We start from the raw sequence: 19,519 nt of genomic DNA, 5'->3' as shown, positions 1-19,519 counted from the left end.
AAGGAACAAGAGTGCTGTAGCAAGCAGGGCAACACAAGGGTGCGCAGAAAAACTGTAGAGACGAGAGCGCACGAGGCAGCAAGCGCAGGCCGAGTTATAGAGCGGTTATAGACTGAATAGCCAGGCACCTCCCCATAGAGGAGGTGTCCAGAAATAGCACCTGACTAACCCGGAGTGGCTACCGAGTTTCACAGGGCGGAGGCATCCGAAGACATAATAATGCTGGAGAGAGGTGCGGGTGCCCTTTAAAGGGACCCGACACATGCGCAGACGCGGGGAGGAACGAGAGGCCGAAAGCAGAGAGGAGACGCGGCAGGACCGTGCAGGAACAGCACACCGAGACCTAGGAGAGAAGCAAGAGGAACCACTACCTGCGGCAGCAGCGGCGGCAGTCACAGCAGCGGTGGAGGCAGGCACGGCAGCGGGACCAGCAGCGGTAACAGTACCCCCCTCTTTACAACCCCTCCTACCATGACTGGAGAGGAACCTATTAAGGATTCGAGGGGCATTGATGTTTTTTAACGGCTCCCACAATCTCTTCTTCATGGCCAAAATATCTTTCACCTCAAATACATTCTCGATACTCACAGGTTGAGTCGGGGTACCAGAAGAAAAGTGAAAGCGGTTGAAGATATCGGGTTTGAGCAGAGACACATGGAAGGTATTGGGAATGCGGAGCGAGGCACGCAATCTCAGCTTGTAGGCCACACGGTTGACTTGTCTCAGTATCTCAAAGGGGCCGATGTAGCGAGGACCCAACTTGTACGATGGCATCTTGAGTCTAATGTACCTTGTGGATAGCCAGACCTTTTCACCGGGAGTGAAAGGAGGAGAATCCAGGTGCCTCTTATTGGCGTGTCTTTTCATCCTACCATACGTTTTGTTGAGCGCCTCTTTGACGTTTTCCCAGATCTGAGAGAATTCCTGAGTCAAAGAGTCGGCTGCTGGTACTCCTGAAGTTAGAGAAACAGGAAGAGGCATACCTGGATGTTGACCGAACATGATGAAGAAAGGAGTCTTGGAGGAGGACTCACTGGAGTGATTATTATAGGTAAACTCAGCCCACGGAAGCAGATCGACCCAGTCATCCTGGTGTGCGTTAGAAAAGTGTCGAAGATAGGTAGCTAAAACTGGATTAGTCTGCTCCACTTGGCCATTAGACTGAGGGTGGTAGGCTGAAGAGAAGTCCAGAGTCACCTTCACGAGTTTTCACAGAGCTCTCCAGAAGCGGGATGTAAATTGAACTCCTCTGTCAGAAACGATGTGCTGTGCCGAGGGAACCCGTGGAGTCTGAAGATGTTCCCAATTCAAATCTTGGCCAACTCAGGGGCACATGGAAGACTGGGCAAGGGAACAAAGTGAGCCATCTTAGAGAACCAATCTGCCACCAGTAGGACGACGCTACAGCCAGAGGAGCTGGGAAGATCGGTAATGAAGTCCAAGGCTATATGCTGCCAAGGAGCGGATGGCACTGGGAGAGGAAGCAGTGTTCCAGAAGATAATTGTCTAGGAACTTTGATCCTAGCACAAGATGGACATGAGGCGACAAATTCTTTGACATACAGATGCAGAGTTGGCCACCAGTAATAGCGGGCAATGAGAAGCAAAGTCTTCTTAACTCCGGCCTGCCTGGCCAACTTGGATGAATGTTCCCAGAGTAATACTCTCCTCCTGTTGCCCTCAGCGACAAAAGCCTTACCTAGCAGCAGACTGGTCATACTCAGAGGAGCCACAGTGATGACCTTGGCAGGGTTCACAATATGCGTTGGTTCCTCTTCAACATCATCATGCTGAAATGACCTCGATAATGCGTCTGCTTTGACGTTCCTGTCGCCAGGCTGGGAGCGATATTGAAAATCAAAATGGGTGAAAAACAGGGACCACCTGGCTTGTCAAGGATTGAGTCTCTGTGTGGATCGGAGATAGGCCTGATTCTTATGATTGGTGAAAATCACAAATGGATGCACGGCCCCCTCGAGGAGATAACCGCCACTCCCCCAGAGCTAGTTTTATGGCCAGCAACTTTCGGTCCCCAATGGCATAATTGCGTTTGGCTGCAATAAACGTTTTAGAGAAGAAGCCACAAGGAACCGACCAACCGTCGAAGGTCCTCTGCGAGAGTACAGCTCCGACACCCGTGGAAGAAGCGTCCACCTCTAGAATGAATGGTTTGCTAGTCTCAGGATGATGGAGTACTGGCGCTGTGGCGAAGGACTGCTTTAGAAGTAAGAAGACCTCCTCTGCCTCCGGAGTCCAAGACTTGGATCTCGTACCTTTACGGGTAAGAGAAGAGATGATCACGGAAGAGAAATGAGGGATGAATTGCCTGTAATAATTGGCGAATCTGAGAAATCTTTGAATAGCTCTTAGTCCGCAGGGTCGAGGCCAGTCGAGGATGGCAGACACCTTCTCAGGATCCATCTTTAGACCGGAGTCCGAGATAATATAACCCAGGAAGGGTAGAGAAGTTAATTCAAAGAGGCATTTCTCGAGCTTGGCATACAGTTGATTCTCCCTCAGACGCTGCAAGACTAGACGAACACTTCTTGTGTGGGTAGAGAGGTCCGGAGAAAAGACAAGGATGTCATCCAGATACACCACAACACAAGAGTACAGGAGATTGTGGAAAATGTCATTGACAAATTCTTGAAACACAGCAGGAGCGTTGCAGAGGCCGAACGGCATGACTAGGTATTCATAGTGACCGTCTTGGGTGTTAAAGGCAGTCTTCCACTCATCCCCGGAGCGGATTCGGAGCAAGTTGTAGATGCCTCGGAGGTCAAGTTTAGTGAAAATTCGAGCCCCCCTCAGTCGATCAAAGAGCTCTGGGATTAGAGGCAGGGGGTATCGATTCTTGACTGTGATGTCATTCAGACCCCTGTAGTCAGTACAAGGCCGAAGAGAGCCGTCTTTTTTCTTCACAAAGAAAAATCCTGCTCCTGCATGGGATGAAGACTTTCAAATGAATCCTCTGGCCAAGTTCTCCCGGATATATTCTGACATGGCCTGAGTCTCCGCAGGAGACAGCAGGTAAATCATACCCCTAGGTGGTGTGGATCCGGGGACAAGCTCAATCGGGCAGTCGTAGGGTCGATGCGGAGGAAGACTCTCAGCCTCCTTCTTATTAAAGACATCCACATAGGTCCAATACGGTTGAAGTAATCCTGCGGGAATGACAGTAGGCTAAGGAGCGTAAACTGGACGCACGGATTGCAGACACCGATCCAGACAAGTAAATCCCCAGCAGAGAACATCTCCTGAGCGCCAGTTGAGGGTAGGCTTGTGGAGCATCAGCCAAGGTAGGCCAAGCAACAGAGCATGTGAGAGGTGCGGCAAGACTTATAAAGCGATCTGTTCACGATGTAGCACTTCAATCTGTAATTCAATCTCTTCGGTCACCAAGGTAACAGCCTTTTGCAGGGGTCTCCCGTCTACCGAAGCAATCAAACATAGTGCTCTAAGATCAGTAAGACAGACAGTGTCAGGGGAGAAGGATCAGAGACACCTAGGAAGGCCTCTCCTACCTGTCCTAGGTAGAGGAGTCTCCCGGGCTCTCTGGCCACCTCGCGGGACCGTTCCTGGAAACGCTTGACAATGCGTGTAGCCAAAGAGATTAACTCCTCCAAGGAGCTTGGGGTATCACGTCCTGCAAGCTCATCCTTTATCCGGGCCGACATTCCACGCCAAAAAGCACCAACTAGGCATGGCCTCATTATTCCACCCTAACTATGAGGCTAGGGTCCGAAAATGGATGGCGTACTGACCCACCGACAGGGAACCCAGATTGAGATTGAACAGGGACTCAGTCGCAGATGCCAACCGTACGAGTTCGTCAAAGACCCTACGGAAGGTATCTAGGAATACCACCAACTGGAAGACTATGGGATCATCACGTTCCCATAGGGGATTAACCCAAGTCAAAGCCTCCCCCTCTAGATGGGATACTACAAAAGCTACTTTGGCTCAATCGGTGGGGTATTGCTGAGGGAGGAGCTCAAAGTGGAATCATAGAATCGTAGAGTTGGAAGGGACGTCCTAGGCCATCTGGTCCAACCCCCTGCTCAAAGCAGGATTCGCTAAATCATCCCAGACAGATGTCTGTCCAGCCTCTGTTTGAAGACTTCCATTGAAGGAGAACTCACCACTTCTCGTGGCAGCTTGTTCTACTCATTGATCACTCTGTCAAAAAGTTTTTTCTAATATCTAATCTGTGTCTCCTCCCATTCAGTTTCATCCCATTGCTTCTAGTCTTTCTTTGTGCAAATGAGAATAAAGTTGATCCTTCTACAATGTGACAGCCCTTTAGATATTTGTAGACAGCTATTCAGTCTCCTCTCAGTCTTCTCTTTTGCAAACTAAACAATCCCAAATCCTGCAACCTTTCCTCATAAGACAGGGTTTGCAGACCGGTCACCATTCTGGTTGCTCTTTTCTGAACTTGCTCCAGTTTGTTGATGTCTTTTTTAAAATGTGGTGCCCAAAACTGGACACAATATTCCAGATGAGGTCTGACCAAAGAGGAGTAGAGGGAAATAATGACTTCACGTGATCTAGACTGTATGCTTCTGTTAATACATCCTAGAATTGCATTTGCCTTTTTTGCTGCTGCATCACACTGTTGACTCATATTCAGTCTGTGATCTATTAGTATACCCAAGTCTTCTTCACATGTGCTGTTGCTTAGCCCTATTCCTCCCATTCTGTATATGCTTTTTACAGAGAGACGGCACTGATTCAAAAACCCCCTGCAGAGTTTGGGATCCCCTCTGTACCTAGGTGGCTTACAAAAACGTGGTGGTGGATGGGACTGGGAAGTTGAGCTAAGGTCACGGTAAGCTGTTTGAACGGGGGCTGCCGCAGCGGTCTGCGGGTTATACAGGCGGACATCAACTGAGGCCAGATAATTCAGCATGCAAACCTGTGTGTCACGTTGCTGAGTGAGCTCCTGCTGGAGACCAGAGTGGCATCAACCGTAACAGAGGCCTGTAACAAGGTTAGACGGGAGTCCATGGTTTGCATGAATGTCATGAAGCGCTTTTGATTCTCGTGCAAGTGACCCAGCTCCTCCTGGGCAAAGAATACGGTATCGGCGGGATCCATGGCCTGGTTATTCTGTGACACTGCAAGAAGCGAGCGCAAGAATGGATCCTCTGGACCATGGAACTGCTGGGCGAGCGGACCTAGTGGAAGCCGACCCCTATACAGGGATCGTCAGGAGCGAGCCCAGACGTCGCAGAACCACGGCAGCCGATACCAAGAGGGGCGGCTCAAGCAGAGAATTGGGAGCGAGACTGAGTGGGGCCACGGGAGGACGGAGGCTTCAAGAGAACAGGAGCCGGAGACACGGATCTCCTGGCGCAGGCGGGTTCAGGAGGGACTCCGGAAGTGGACATCAGGAGTGGACCACAGGACGGCTGCAACAGGAGGTAGCTGTGGAGAGAGTAAGGGGATAAAGTGGGCTCGAGGGACACTAAGGAACGAGAGTGCTGTAGCAAGCAGGGCAACGCAAGGGTGCGCAGGAAAACTGTAATGACGCAGATGCACGAGGTAGCAAGCGCAGGCTGAGTTATAGAGCGGTTATGGACTGAATAGCCAGGCACCTCCCCATAGAGGAGGTGTCCAGAAATAGCCCCTGACTAACCCGGATTGGCTACTGAGTTTCACAGAGCGAAGGCATCCGAGGACATAGTAATGCTGGAAAGAGGTGCGGCTGCCCTTTAGGGACCTGGCGCATGCGCAGACGCGGGGAGGAACGAGAGGCCAGAAGCAGAGAGGAGGCGCAGCGGGACCGTGCAGGAACAGCGAGCTGAGACCTAGGTAAGAAGCAAGAGGAACCACTACCTGCGGCAGTGGCAGCAGGCACAGCAGCGGGCACTGCAGCGGTAACAGGTACTCACTGTAAAATCTCATTCTTTTCACCTTCATTGGTGGGGGGGGGCTTGGTTTTGTGCCTCCTACTGTTTTTGTGCTAATTAAATAACTGGGTGTCAGCTGCCCAGGTGTAGCCTGGAGGGGAGGAGTCAGATTTTTTTCTAATAATGTAGAAGAGCTGGAGAAAACACAGGCACAAAAGCACAATAGTGTCTTATCCATGTGACCAGAACAATAGTATACAGGGAATTGCTCACCTGGTCAGGTTGTTAACCACAACAGAAAATGAGCTGGATGAGGCTGCTGAATACCTGCATATAGTCAACAAATAAAGAATTGGGAAAAGGGTTTTTTGTGTGCTGCCAAGTGTACTAACAATAATTCTAGAGAAAGTTGAAGGAACCAGGGTAAAGGAAAGCGGGTTATTGTTGACGTGTTTCAAAGTAAAACAAACTTCTTCCTTACGACAAACCACCTGATGAAGAAGTTTGTTTATTTGGAACCAAACTTACTTTACTTGGCAGCACAGAATAAAAAACTTTTTTCCCCAGTTCTAAATTTTTTCTAAGATATATTTGTAGTGCCAGCCTCCAGGTGGCTGTGTAAAGGAGTGGAAGAGCTGTTGGCAGTGGGCATCCCTTCTGAAAAAAAATTAGTTTGAATGTATTGCTTAGACCTCTTTTAACGTGGTCTTATATATTCTGTGTTCCAACATTTAGCTAGCCTGAGGACAGCGTTAACTATTAGAGGCCAGCCACTGGTGGGAGATGTTAGATGGGCACATGGGAACCTAGTTCCTGTTAGTTAGAAGAGAACTGGAGAGGAGTTACTGAAGGAGTAAGAAGCATTGCTGATAAGGAAAATGACATAAGTTGGAGAGTGTGTTTAGTCCAGACGAATTAGAGATAGCAAGTTCAAGAATAAGTTTCTACCAGCAACATCTATAATACTGCAGAGAATGAAAGAGTGATAAGAAAGTTCATTTTCACATGCAGTGAGTACAGCTGTAGCATAACAGAGCTGTGGGAGGTGTAATTCACCAAGGAAGCTAGGAGGAGTGGGCTACAAAAGGCGCCATGTTAGCAGGTGCTGGAAGATAGGCGTTTCTAATCTGACCTGGAGGGGACATGAAGGTACACCTTTAGTAGAGTATAAAGGAATTGAAGGCCAGAGCTAGATAGGTTGAGAAGTACTTCGACACTCATGTATAATATCAATACCATTGAAATGCTGTGCGTTACGTATACGAAGGCCTCTGTATTATAAAGAATTATACCTACCAAAAGTGTATTGCCTGCACCATCAAAACTCTTGTCGCCTAAATAGGGGTTGATCACAAACCCCCAGATCGCTTACACACACTCAGTGGTACCATAACCGAGTGCTTTGGGATGGCGAAGCAAACCTTGCCACAAGTAGTTACCTACAGCAGCATATTTAATCCACGGTTCCTGTGTCCCCAATGAAGGCTGCGAGAAATAGATTTTACGATGAGTACCAAATACCAAAAAATCTTTATTTGTTGCAATATAATACTGTGCAGATTCAATAAATTACTTTGTAAATAGTTGATTAATTTACTTAAAGTACATTAAATATCTTACTAATAACTAAACCCTGTTTCTGATCTTACCTTAACAGTAGTTCTCTTAAACATGTCAGAATTTCCACCAAGCTTGATAGATAAATTTGGCATATTTGTCTTCACTACAGCATACAGATCATCAAACTGTTTATTTACAACGATATCCTAAAATGTTAAAAAATAAATACAAAAATAACATACATTACACAAATCAATAAATGCCTGATTTAATGCAGCTGAAAAAAGGATGCAATATCACTAATGATATAATGCACAAAGCGTCTCAATCTTTCTTCCTTCTTAAGGCTGTGTGCCCACGTTGCGTTTTTTTAAGCGTTTCCGCAGCGTTTGTGCCTGCGCAGACGCTGCAGAAACGCTTAAAATAAGCTTCAAATTCATTTGCATGGGTTTTTGGCTTTTTATGCCAATGCATGCGTTTTTAAACGCTCAGGAATCGCTTAGCGGCTAAAAACGCATCATGCTCATTAATTTCCGCATTGCTGAGCATTCTTAGGCTATGTGCACACGGTGAGGATTCTCCCGCGAATTTTTCTGCGCGGATTTTACGAAATCTGCAGGTCAAATGTTCTGCATTTTTCCTGCGGATTTCTTCCCTTTTTTTGCGGTTTTACTGCGGTTTTTGTGCGGTTTTCCACCTGCGGATTTGTAGAACGGAGCAGGTGGAAAACTGCGGCAAAACCGCACAAAAGAAGTGACATGCTGCTTTTTTTTTACCGCACAAAAACCGCGCGGAAAAATCCGCAGCGTGTGCACAGCGTTTTTTTTTTTCATAGGCTACAATGGTACTGTACATCACCTGCAGTTCTGCTGCAGATCCGCAGCGGCAAATCCACTGCGGATCCGCAGTAGAAACCGCACCGTGTGGACAGGGCCTTAACCTTCCCCAATGTTCCCAAAAAACGCGCGTCAAAAAACGCATCAAAAAACGCGTCAAAAACGCGCGTCTTTTGGGCAAAAAACGCGCAAGAAACGTGCGGAAAAAAGACGCGCGTTTTCTGGAAAGGGGATCAGTTTTCTGAGCCTTTAAAAACGCTAACGTGGGCACATAGCCTCACAGTCCCATAGAAGGGAGTCTTGGCAGTGTGTATATGGCACTCTGTCAGGATCTGACAAACTTTAGTCATATACAGTGTCATCAGCCATAGGTTCCTATAGTACCAATAACAGCATCACATACTTATTAAAAAAAAAACACCCTTGGCACATGTCAGGTCAGTAAATGTGCAATTTGCTATATCGCCATGGCCGAAAGTGTTGGCACCCTTGAAATTGTTCCAGAAAAAGGAAGTATTTCTCCCAGAAAATTATTGCATTTACATTTCTTTTGTTACATACATGTTTAGTTTATTTGTGTGCATTGGAACAACACAAAAAAAACTAAGAAAAAAGGCAAATTGGACATCATTTCACACAAAACTCCCAAAATGGACCGGATTCAATTTTTGGCTCCTTTCCAAAATTTGTTCAAACTCAACTGTAGCAAGTAACAGATGTGGGCAATATGAAAATCACACCTGAAACTAGATAAAAAGGGGAGAACTTGACTCAGTCTTTGCATTGTGTGTCTGTGTATGCCACACTAAGCATGGAGAACAGAAAGAGGAGAAAAGAACTATCTGAGGACTTGAGAACCAAAATTGTGGAACAATATCAACAATCTCAAGGTTACATGTCCATCTCCATAGATCTTGATGTTCCTTTGTTACCCATTTGCACCATAATCAAGAAGGTTACAACCCATGGTACTGGAAAAAAATTGTTGAAAGGTTGCAATGGAGTATAGTCCGGATGGTGGATAAGCAGCCCCAGTCACGTTCCAAAGAAATTCAAGCTGTCCTGCAGGCTCAGGGTGCATCAGTGTCAGCGCAAACTATTCGTCGACATTTGAATGAAATGAAATACTATGGCAGGAGACCCAGGAAGACCCCACTGCTGACAAACAAAGACATAAAAAAGCTAGACTGCAGTTTGCCAAAATGTATGCGAGTAAGCCAAAATCCTTCAGGGAAAGCGTCTTGTGAACAGATTAGACCAAAATAGAGCTTATTGGAAAGCACATCATTCTACTGTTTACCGAAAATGTAATGATGCCTAGAATGAGAAGAACACAGTATCTACAGTCAAATATGATGGAGGTTTAAAGATTCTTTCGGGTTGCTTTGCTGCCTTTGACATTGGGTCGCTTGACTGTGTGCAAGGTGTCATAAAATCTGAAAATTACAAAAGGATTTTGGTTTGCAATGTAGAGCCCAGTGTCAGAAAGCTGGTTTACTGCCTAGGTCATGGGTCTTCCAGGAGGACAATGACCCCAAACTTTCTTCAAGAAGCACCTGGAAACAAAGCGCTGGAGAGTTCTGAAGTGGCCAGCAATGAGTCCGGATCTGTATTTTCAAAAGTGCTAAAAGAGAAAATGAACCACAAAGTTGTTTGTGCAATTTCTCCTGAATATGGCGATACCCCATATGTGGGGGTAAACCACTTTTTGGGCGCACGGCAGAGCTTGCAAGGGAAGGAGGGCTGTTTGAATTTTTCAACGCAAAATTGGCTGGAATTGAGATTGGACGCCATGTTGCGTTTGGAGAGCCTCTGATGTGCCTAAACAGTGGAAAGCCCCAACAAATGACCACATTTTGGAAACTAGACCCCTTAAGGAACTTATCTAGATGTGTGGTGAGCACTTTGAACCTCCAAGTGCTTCACAGAAGTTTATAATGTAGAACTGTGGAAATAAAAAATCATTTTTTTCCACAAAAATGATATTTTCGCCCCCAAATTTATATTTTTACAAGGGTAACAGGGAAAATTAGACCCCAAAAGTTATTGTGCAATTTGTCCTGAGTACGCCCATACCCCATATATGGGGATAAACTACTGTTTGGGCGCACGGCAGAGCTTGCAAGAGAAGGAGGGCCGTTTGACTTTTTCAATGCAGAATTGGCTAGAATTGAGATTGGACGCCGTGTGGCATTTGGAGAGCCCCTGATGTGCCTAAACAGTGAAAACCCACCACTTTGGAAACTAGACAGAAGTTTATAACGCAGAGCAGTGAGAATAAAAAAATCATTTTTTTTCCTCAAAAATGATTTTTTAGCCCGCTAATTTTTATTTTCCCAAGGGTAACAGGAGAAATTAGACCACAAAAGTTGTTGTGCAATTTGTCCTGAGTACTCTGATACCATATGTGGGGGGGAACCACTGTTTGGGTGCATGGGAGCACTTGGAAGGGAAGGAGCGTCATTTTGGAATGCAGACTTTGATGGATTGTTCTGCGGGTGTCATGTTGCGTTTGCAGAGCCTCTGATGTGCCTAAACAGTGGAAACCCCCCCAAGTGTCCACATTTTGGAAACTAGACCCCCGAAGGTGCTTATCTAGATGTGTGGTGAGCTCTTTGAACCTCCAAGTGCTTCACAGAAGTTTATAACGTAGAACCGTGGAAATAAAAAATCATTTTTTTCCACAAAAATGATCTTTTCGCCCCCAAATTTTTATTTTTGCAAGGGTAACAGGGAAAATTAGACCAAAGTTGTTGTGCAATTTGTCCTGAGTACGCTGATACCCCATATATTGGAGTAAACTACTGCCTGGGCCCATGGGAGAACTCGTAACGGAAGGAGCGTCATTTTGGAATGCAGACTTTATGGGATGTTATGCGGGTGTCATATTGCATTTGCAGAGCCCCTGCGGTCACATCAGAGGAGAGAGAAAGTGAAAGCAAAATCGCAACTTTTTTTCCGGACGCCGTTATACGGTTAATAATGGCGATCACAAAAGCGGGGCCGGTAAAAACTGACCTGAATCATATTCTCTGGGGTCTTGGCTACCCCCGGCAGCCAAGACCCTGGAGAAAATCCAACTCTGGGGGCGTTATACATTTTTTTTTTTGTGGTTTAAGTACACTTAACTACCGCCATTAAAAGGTGTTTTGGCGGTCATTTAGGGGTTAAAATTGGTGTTGGGAGAATTCACCCTTCAAATATTAGACCTGGAGCAGTTTGCAAAAGAAGAGTGGGTCAAAAATCAAAGTTGAGAGGTGTAAGAAGCTTGTTGATGGTTTTAGGAAGTGACTGACTGCAGTTTTTTATTTCAAAGGGTCTGCAACTAAATATTAAATTGAGGGTGCCAACAATTGTTTCTGGACCATTTTTAATTTTTTTGTGAAATTATGTCGAATTTGCCTTTTGTTTCTCAGTTTTTTGTGCTGTTCCAATACACACAAAGGAAGTAAACATGGTCATAACAAGACGTGTAATTGCAATAATTTTCTGGGAGAAATACTTCATTTTCTGGAATATTTCAAGGATGCCAACACTTTCAGCCATGACTGTATGTGAAGTTGTTGGTCTGGTTTAAAAATTATCTTAAAAGCGCTCAAAACTTAAAAAGGGGTTGTCACAGTTCAGAAAATGTTTGTCCCCAGGCATAACTTGTTATAAATGTTATTTAAATAAAAAACCCTAAACACAGTGTTTTACTCTCTCTCCCCAGGTCCAGCACTGAGTTTCGGCAACTGCCTCTAGTGTTCAGTATTGGGTTTACCACTCGCACCATGTCGAAAGCAAGGCAGCCAATTAATGCGCTCAGTGGCTTTGAGCAGGGTGTTCCGTTTAGACTGGCAGTGCAGTTGAGCTCACCATTTGACTGTCGTGATGTCAACACCGTAGCCAATACCGGACATTTGGAAAAATGGCAGACTCAGCGGTAAACAAGGGAGGGTGAATGAAGGATCTTTTCTGGTTATTTTTTTTAAAACAAACTGCACCCAAGGATCAAGATTTTTTTAAAGGAGACAAATGTGACGTCCGTCCGAGAATCTGGGCTGCAATAGGGACAGCACCCCGAGAAACCCCAAGACCCTTAACCCCTATACAGGGGGTGGCTGTCTAGAGGAGCAGTGGACCAGAGCAGGACGGGCGCCAAGGGAAAAAGGCAGGGAACCAAAAACGTAGACAGAAATTGGGAGAGCAGCGGAGGTACCGAATCGGCAGACAGTGGCAGAGTAGACAGTCGAGGCCAAGGTCACAAAATGGGAAAGTGGCAAAGGTACAAAAACGGCAGGCAGTAGCAGAGTCGAATATCCAGGCCAAGGTCACAAACCAGGAGAGTAGCAGAGGTACAAAATTGTCAGGCAGTAGAGGGGCCAGAAATCCAGGCTGAGGTCAGAGTCAAACAATAGCAAATCACACCATAGCACATAGGGGAACCAAGAATATATCTGGCGGCTTGCAAGACCAGTCCCAAGGTATTTGAGGGATCAGGTCATCCCTCACAGGTTCCCGAACTGATGATGTTATCAGGACCGCCCCCAGGACCAGGCCAGATGGTGATGCACCAACCCCTTCATGACTGACAGAGGAGCGGAGCCTGCATCCACCAGATGCCTGCGCAGGAGCCCCTTCGCTGTCGCCACCATCACTCGGGGGTGAACCACGGTGCCTCCCAGTGGCCGAGGCAGGAACAGAAGGCCCCGAGTCAGACTGCGATGTGACAGTACGGCGCCTCCTAGTGGCCGAGGCCGGGACAGCAGGCCCCGAGTCTGACGGCGACGTGACAACAACCTCCTTTAAATGTGCAGATATCAAGTGATATATCTTGTAGTAATGTCATAAAATACTTTATCCTAAAGGTATTGTGCATAATTTAAGAACTAATGTAAAAAGAATGATAAAAGAAAAATGTATTCCTCCTAGCATCCACTATGTCTTGTTTTATGAACAAATTAAAAAAATGAAATCCTCTTTTAAATTGATAATGATTATTTGTATATTCTGCTTACAGAAAAATCGAGTGACTCTATAGACGACTCAGAGTTTGCTTGAATTGACTTTAAAACGGCAAAGCATCCATCGCTCTGTATTGGATTTCTGGCCATCTAAAAAAATATAGAAAAAAAAACAACAACAATAAATTATAATAAAACAATAGCAACATATAAAGTAAACATGAAAAATTATGTATGAAAGTGCAATATATTTATGGAATATGGATTCCAAAACCTGTATGAGACATAAGGCTACGTGATATCTCTCACTACACAATAATATAGACTGTTGCTACATCATGACATAGCCTCCAATAAAAATGCATTATATTAGACCCATGGTCTCAAAGACTGCGACACAATGCTTGCAATACAGAATACTCCACCAGGGCAAACTCCCATTACGTACCGTTATGTAATCCAGATACTAATCGCTTGGCAGCTGTAGATCTACATTATGTTGGATTTAAACATGTCCAATGCACATTTAGTAAAATTATTCCTAAAGTATTTCTCTATATATATTACTTACCTTTAACACTCTTAGAGTTTTGTTTTCTTTAAGGCTCAATGCAAAACGTACTGCTCCTTGTAGGGCAACTCGATTATTGCTTACAAAGAAAGCACACAAAATGTTTTTATTACAACTATTTTATCATGCCTCCTTCAAATGAAAAATGCACAAAAACAATGTAATGAAAAAACTTCCAAAAATGAACATGGATTAAAGAGAATGTGTCAGTAGGATCAATTCTCCTATGTGGGCATGTAGGTCATAGAATGTTGAACAAAATTATACTTTAATGTCTGCAATCTGATGTCTAATTCCAGAGAAATCCATGTCTCCCTTAATAAGTAAATGAGCTGTTAAGATCTATGGGCGGGGCCTAGATTTCCAGGAGAATCTGACTTCAGGGCTTATTTTAAAACAAAGGGGGAGTTACCAGTGTCAGCCATGTAATGAGTAACAGTCTGCTCTCCTGATCTACATGTCTCACACTGCTAACTCCCCCCTATTATTTAAAATAAGCTTTGGGGGCAAATTCTCTAGGAGATCTATGTCTGGCCCATAGATCTTAACAGCTCATTTGCACAGTAGAAACATATGAGAAGCATATGGATTTCTCTGCAATAAGTCATCAGATCGCAGATATCAAGGTATCATTTTATTCAACTTTCTATAACCTGCATACCCATATAAACAGCTTGGGAGGGATGATCCTACTGTCAGATTCCATTTCAAAAGGCAGTTACAGTTGTTACAAATAATGTCTATTAAAAGGAAATTTTGCTGTGTAAAAATTCAATCCCCCCTATTTATTAGCACAAAACTATAGATCTGAGCTTATAGATTTCAAGATTTATAAATACATAAAAATATATATTCCATATTGTTACATAAAATACATTATATACAAAAATAAAATATATGACATAAAAATGTTAAAATCATTATCTGATAAATTGCAAGTGATGCTTTCAGTTTGCACTGCTTTTAATGGATGAGATGTGCCGTGGACACGTTGCCCTCTGTGGAAAGCTACCTTCCTTGCTACACCGCCATAACAGTATCCATGGTTTACAGCAACCAGATATTAAATGTAACTACCTGATATTTCCATTACTTCACAGACAAGCCGTTACCTTATGTTTACTTCTTCTAATACATTATTAACCTTCAGAGCATCTCCTAGTGCGGCTGCTCCCTCATTTCCAAACCCGTTGTATGATAGATCTAGCACTCTTAGAAAAATATTGGCCTACAAGATAAACGACAATAGTATTTGTAACAGCATATATATCGAAAGCAAAGAATCCCCCCGACAAACGTTACTGAGCCACTAGTATCTAGTGAGCCCTGTTTACAGTCAGGAGAATGTCAGAAACATATTGCACTTGCAATTTATTTTAACATTACACTCTATGAGATAATGTGAATAATGATTTATTTCACAAATGCCATTACCGACCTCCAAGCAGAGAATTACTATTATAATAATAATAATAATAATAATAATAAAAAATACCTACCCCTAATCCCTTAGCAATGGCTACAGCTCCTTTTTTTCGAAAATGGTTCCAGCTCAGATTTAATTCCAGCATTCCTGTGTTTTCAGCAATGGCTGCTCCTAAAATTTCACCTAAAGGAAAATGATATTGCTTTACATACAGGATTTTTCTATTTTAGGTTTCTGTCTACAGAACCATATATTTCATAATCTGAAAATAAAAAAAAATATGCACAAGATCACCCACATTATAGAGGAAGATTTTTCCCATTTTGATTTTTTTGTATATTTATAAAAGATAGTGGCTTTGCCAATTTAAAAAAGGCAAATTACACTATTCTACTACTGTAAGTACTAAATAAGTGAATATCGGAGCCCCCACTGACATTAACCCCTTCACCCCGAAGCCTGTTTTCACCTTCCTGACCAGCCCAAATTTTACAATTCTGAACAGCGTCACTTTATGAGGTAATAACGCTGAAACGCTTCAACATATCCCAGTGATTCTGAGATTGTTTTTTTCGTGACATGTTGTACTTTATGTTGGGGATACATGTAGGCTGATTTTTTTTTGCATTTATCTGTGAAAATATTGGATTTTTGGCAAAAATGTAACAATTTACAAACTTTTATTTTTCATGCCCTTAAATCAGATAGTCACACAGACTAGTTAATAAATAACATTTACCACCTGTCTACTTTACATCATCATCATTTTTGAAGCAAAACTTTTTTTATTGTTAGGAACTTAGAAGGGTTAAAAGTTAATCTGTAATTTCTCGTTTTTCTAACAAAACCAATTTTTTCAGGGACCACATCACATTTGAAGTGACTTTGAGGGGCGTATATGACAGAAACTACCCAAAAGTTACATCATTTATAAAAAACCACATTCAAGAAGTTCATTAACCCTTCAGGTACTTCACAGATCTAACACAGGCGTCTCGGCATGCATCCTGTCCTTCCCAGCAGGGATGCAGTTATACTCATCGCTACCAGCCACCCAGTTGCTTACTTTGCTCTGGCCCCATGTATCAGGGCCTGTGCTCACCACGTATGTCTCCTGCACACACTCCATAACTCTTAAAGAGACAGCACATGCACGTGAAGTGTCCCAAGCTAATAGCTGGGAAGCACTTAGTACTTAAGGCACCTCCACCTGTTAGAAGGTGCCTGAGCAACTTTAGTACATTGTCAGTTTGTACTTGCTTCTGTCATGATCCCAGTGCAGGTTTTTGAGCTGCATGTCAGGGGTTAATGTCTGGAGCTCAGTGCAGGTTTTGACCTGCACACCTGGGGTTAATGATTGTGGCCTCGTTTTGGTTCTGGGAGAGCTTCTTAACCCCTTAAGCCCCAAGGGTGGTTTGCACGTTAATGACCAGGCCAATTTTTACAATTCTGACCACTGTCCCTTTATGAGGTAATAACTCTGAAACGCTTCCATGGATCCCGGTGATTCTGACAATGTTTTCTCGTGACATATTGTACTTCATGCTAGTGGTAAAATTTGCGTTTATTTGTGAAAAAAACAGAAATTTGGTGAAAATTTTGAAAATTTCGCAATTTTCCAACTTTGAATTTTTATGCCCTTAAATCACAGAGATAGGGCACACAAAAAAATTGTAAGTAACATTTTCCACATGTTTACTTTACATCAGCACAATTTTGGAACCAAAATTTTTTTTTGTTAGGAAGTTATAAGGGTTAAAAATTGACCAGCGATTTCTCATTTTTGCAACACCATTTTATTTTTACGGACCACATCACATTTGAAGCCACTTTGAGGGATCTATATGATAGAAAATACCCAAAAGTGACACCATTCTAAAAACTGCACCCCTTAAGGTGCTCAAAACCACATTCAAGAAGTTTATTAACCCTTTAGGTGCGTCACAGGAATTTTTTGAATATTTAAAAAAAAAAAATGAACATTTAACTTTTTTTCACTAAAAAAAATACTTCAGGTTCAATTTTTTTTATTTTACCAAGGGTAACAGGAGAAATTGGACTGCAAAAGTTATTGTGCAATTTGTCCTGAGTATGCTGATACCTGATATGTGGGGGGGAGGCACTGTTTCGGCGCATGGCAGACCTCAGCAGGAAAGGAGCGCCGTTTGACTTTTTCAATGCAAAATTGGCTGGAATTCAGATCGGACGCCATGTCGCGTTTGGAGAGCCCCTGATGTACCTAAACAGTGGAAACCCCCCCAAGTGACCCCATTTTGGAAACTAGACCCCCCAAGGAACTTATCTAGATATGTGGTGAGAACTTTGAACCCACAAGGGCTTCACAGAAGTTTATAACGTACAGCGGTACAATTAAAAAATCATATTTTTTCCACAAAAATGATCTTTTCACCCCCAATTTTAATTTTTCCAAGGGTAACAGGACCCTAAAAGTTATTGAGCAATTTGTCCTGAGTACGCTGACACCCCATAAGTGGGTATAAATGGCAGAGCTCGGAAGGGAAGCAGCGCCATATAACGTTTTTGGCTGGAATTGAGATCAGACACCATGTCGCGATTGGAAAACCCCTGATGTACCAAAACAGTGGAAACCCCCCACAAATGACACCATTTTGGAAACTAGACCCCCAAGGAACTTATCTAGATGTGTGGTGAGAACTTTGAACCCCCAAGGGCTTCACAGAAGTTTATAACATACAGCCGTACAATTAAAAAATCATATTTTTTCCACAAAAATGATCTTTTCACCCTCAATTCTTATTTTTCCAAGGGTAACAGGACCCTAAAAGATATTGTGCAATTTGTCCTGAGTGCGCTGATACCCCACATGTGGGGGTAAACCACTATTTGGGCGCATGGCAGAGCTCGGAAGGGAAGCAGCGCCATTTGACGTTTTTGGCTGGAATTGAGATCGGACACCATGTCGCGTTTGGAAAGCCCCTGATGTACCAAAACAGTAGAAACCCCCCACAAATGACACCATTTTGGAAACTAGACCCCCCAAGGAACTTATCTAGATTGTGGTGAGCACTTTGAACCCCCCAGTACTTCACAGAAGTTTGTAACGCCCAGGCATGAAAATAAAAAAATCGTATTTTTTCCACAAACATGATCTTTTAGTCACCAATTTTTTCATTTTCCCAAGGGTACAAGGAGAAATTGGACACCAAAAGTTGCTGTCCAATTTGTCCTGAGTACGCTGATACCTCATATGTGGGAGAAAACTACTGTATGGGCACACGTCAGGGCTCGGAAGGGAAGTAGTGACGTTTTGGAATGCAGAATTTGATGGAATGGTCTGCGGGTGTCATGTTGCTTTTGGAGAGCCCCTGATGTACCTAAACAGTGGAAACCCCCAACAAGTGACCCCATTTTGGAAACTAGACCCCCTAAGGAACTTATCTAGATGTGTGGTGAGCACTTTGAACCCCCCGGTGCTTCACAGAAGTTTATAACGACCGGGCGTGAAAATAAAAAAAATCGTATTTTTTCCACAAACATGATCTTTTAGTCACCAATTTTTTCATTTTCCCAAGGGTACAAGGAGAAATTGGACCCCAAAAGTTGTCCAATTTGTCCTGAGTACGCTGACATCCCATATGTGGGAGAAAACTACTGTATGGGCACACGTCGGGGCTCGGAAGGGAAGTAGTGATGTTTTGGAATGCAGACTTTGATCGAATGGTCTGCGGGTGTCATGTTGCCTTTGAAGAGCCCCTATTGTACCTAAATAGTGGAAACCCCCCACAAATGACCCCATTTTGGAAACTAGACCCCCTAAGGAACTTATCTAGATGTGTGGTGAGCACTTTGAACCCCCAAGGGCTTCACAGAAGTTTATAATGCCCAGGCATGAAAATAAAAAAATCGTATTTTTTCCACAAACATGATCAATTAGTCTCCAATTTTTTTATTTTCCCAAGGGTAGCAGGAGAAATGGGACCCCAAAAGTTGTTGTCCAATTTGTCCTGAGTATGCTGATACCTCATATGTGGGAGAAAACTACTGTATGGGCACATGTCGGAGCTCGGAAGGGAAGTAGTGACGTTTTGGAAAGCAGACTTTGATGGATTGGTCTGCGGGTGTCATGTGCGTTTGGAGAGCCCCTGATGTACCTAAACTATTGAAACTCCCCACAAGTGACCCCATTTTGGAAACTAGACCCCTCACGGAACTTATCTAGATGTGTGGTGAGTACTTTGAACCCCCAAGTGCTTCACAGAAGTTTATAACGCCCTGGCGTGAAAATAAAAAAAATCATTTTTTTCCACAAAAATGATATTTTTGCCCCCAATTTTTTATTTTCC

The 19,519-nt window shown here is 43.7% G+C and overlaps 1 protein-coding gene across 2 annotated transcripts in view; it reads right to left on the bottom strand.

The window, feature by feature from the left end:
* The window catches only part of LRRC74B (leucine rich repeat containing 74B), a 97,202-nt gene that overhangs the window by 47,666 nt on the left and 30,017 nt on the right, over positions 1 to 19,519 (bottom strand). For both annotated transcript variants that reach the window (XM_073582701.1, XM_073582700.1), the window contains exons 6-10: positions 15,268 to 15,377; positions 14,881 to 14,996; positions 13,769 to 13,847; positions 13,252 to 13,347; positions 7,505 to 7,621 (exon numbers count right to left, since the gene is read on the bottom strand). In XM_073582701.1, the coding sequence (XP_073438802.1) occupies positions 7,505 to 7,621; positions 13,252 to 13,347; positions 13,769 to 13,847; positions 14,881 to 14,996; positions 15,268 to 15,377 (518 nt within the window). The remainder of the gene's footprint in view (positions 1 to 7,504; positions 7,622 to 13,251; positions 13,348 to 13,768; positions 13,848 to 14,880; positions 14,997 to 15,267; positions 15,378 to 19,519) is intronic.

This window comes from Dendrobates tinctorius, unplaced genomic scaffold (assembly GCF_039654945.1).
Source record: "Dendrobates tinctorius isolate UK_male_01 unplaced genomic scaffold, ASM3965494v1 ptg000073l, whole genome shotgun sequence".
Lineage (NCBI taxonomy): Eukaryota > Metazoa > Chordata > Amphibia > Anura > Dendrobatidae > Dendrobates > Dendrobates tinctorius.
Note: the sequence above shows the minus strand (reverse complement) of the source record. Positions and strands in the feature narration are given on the sequence as shown.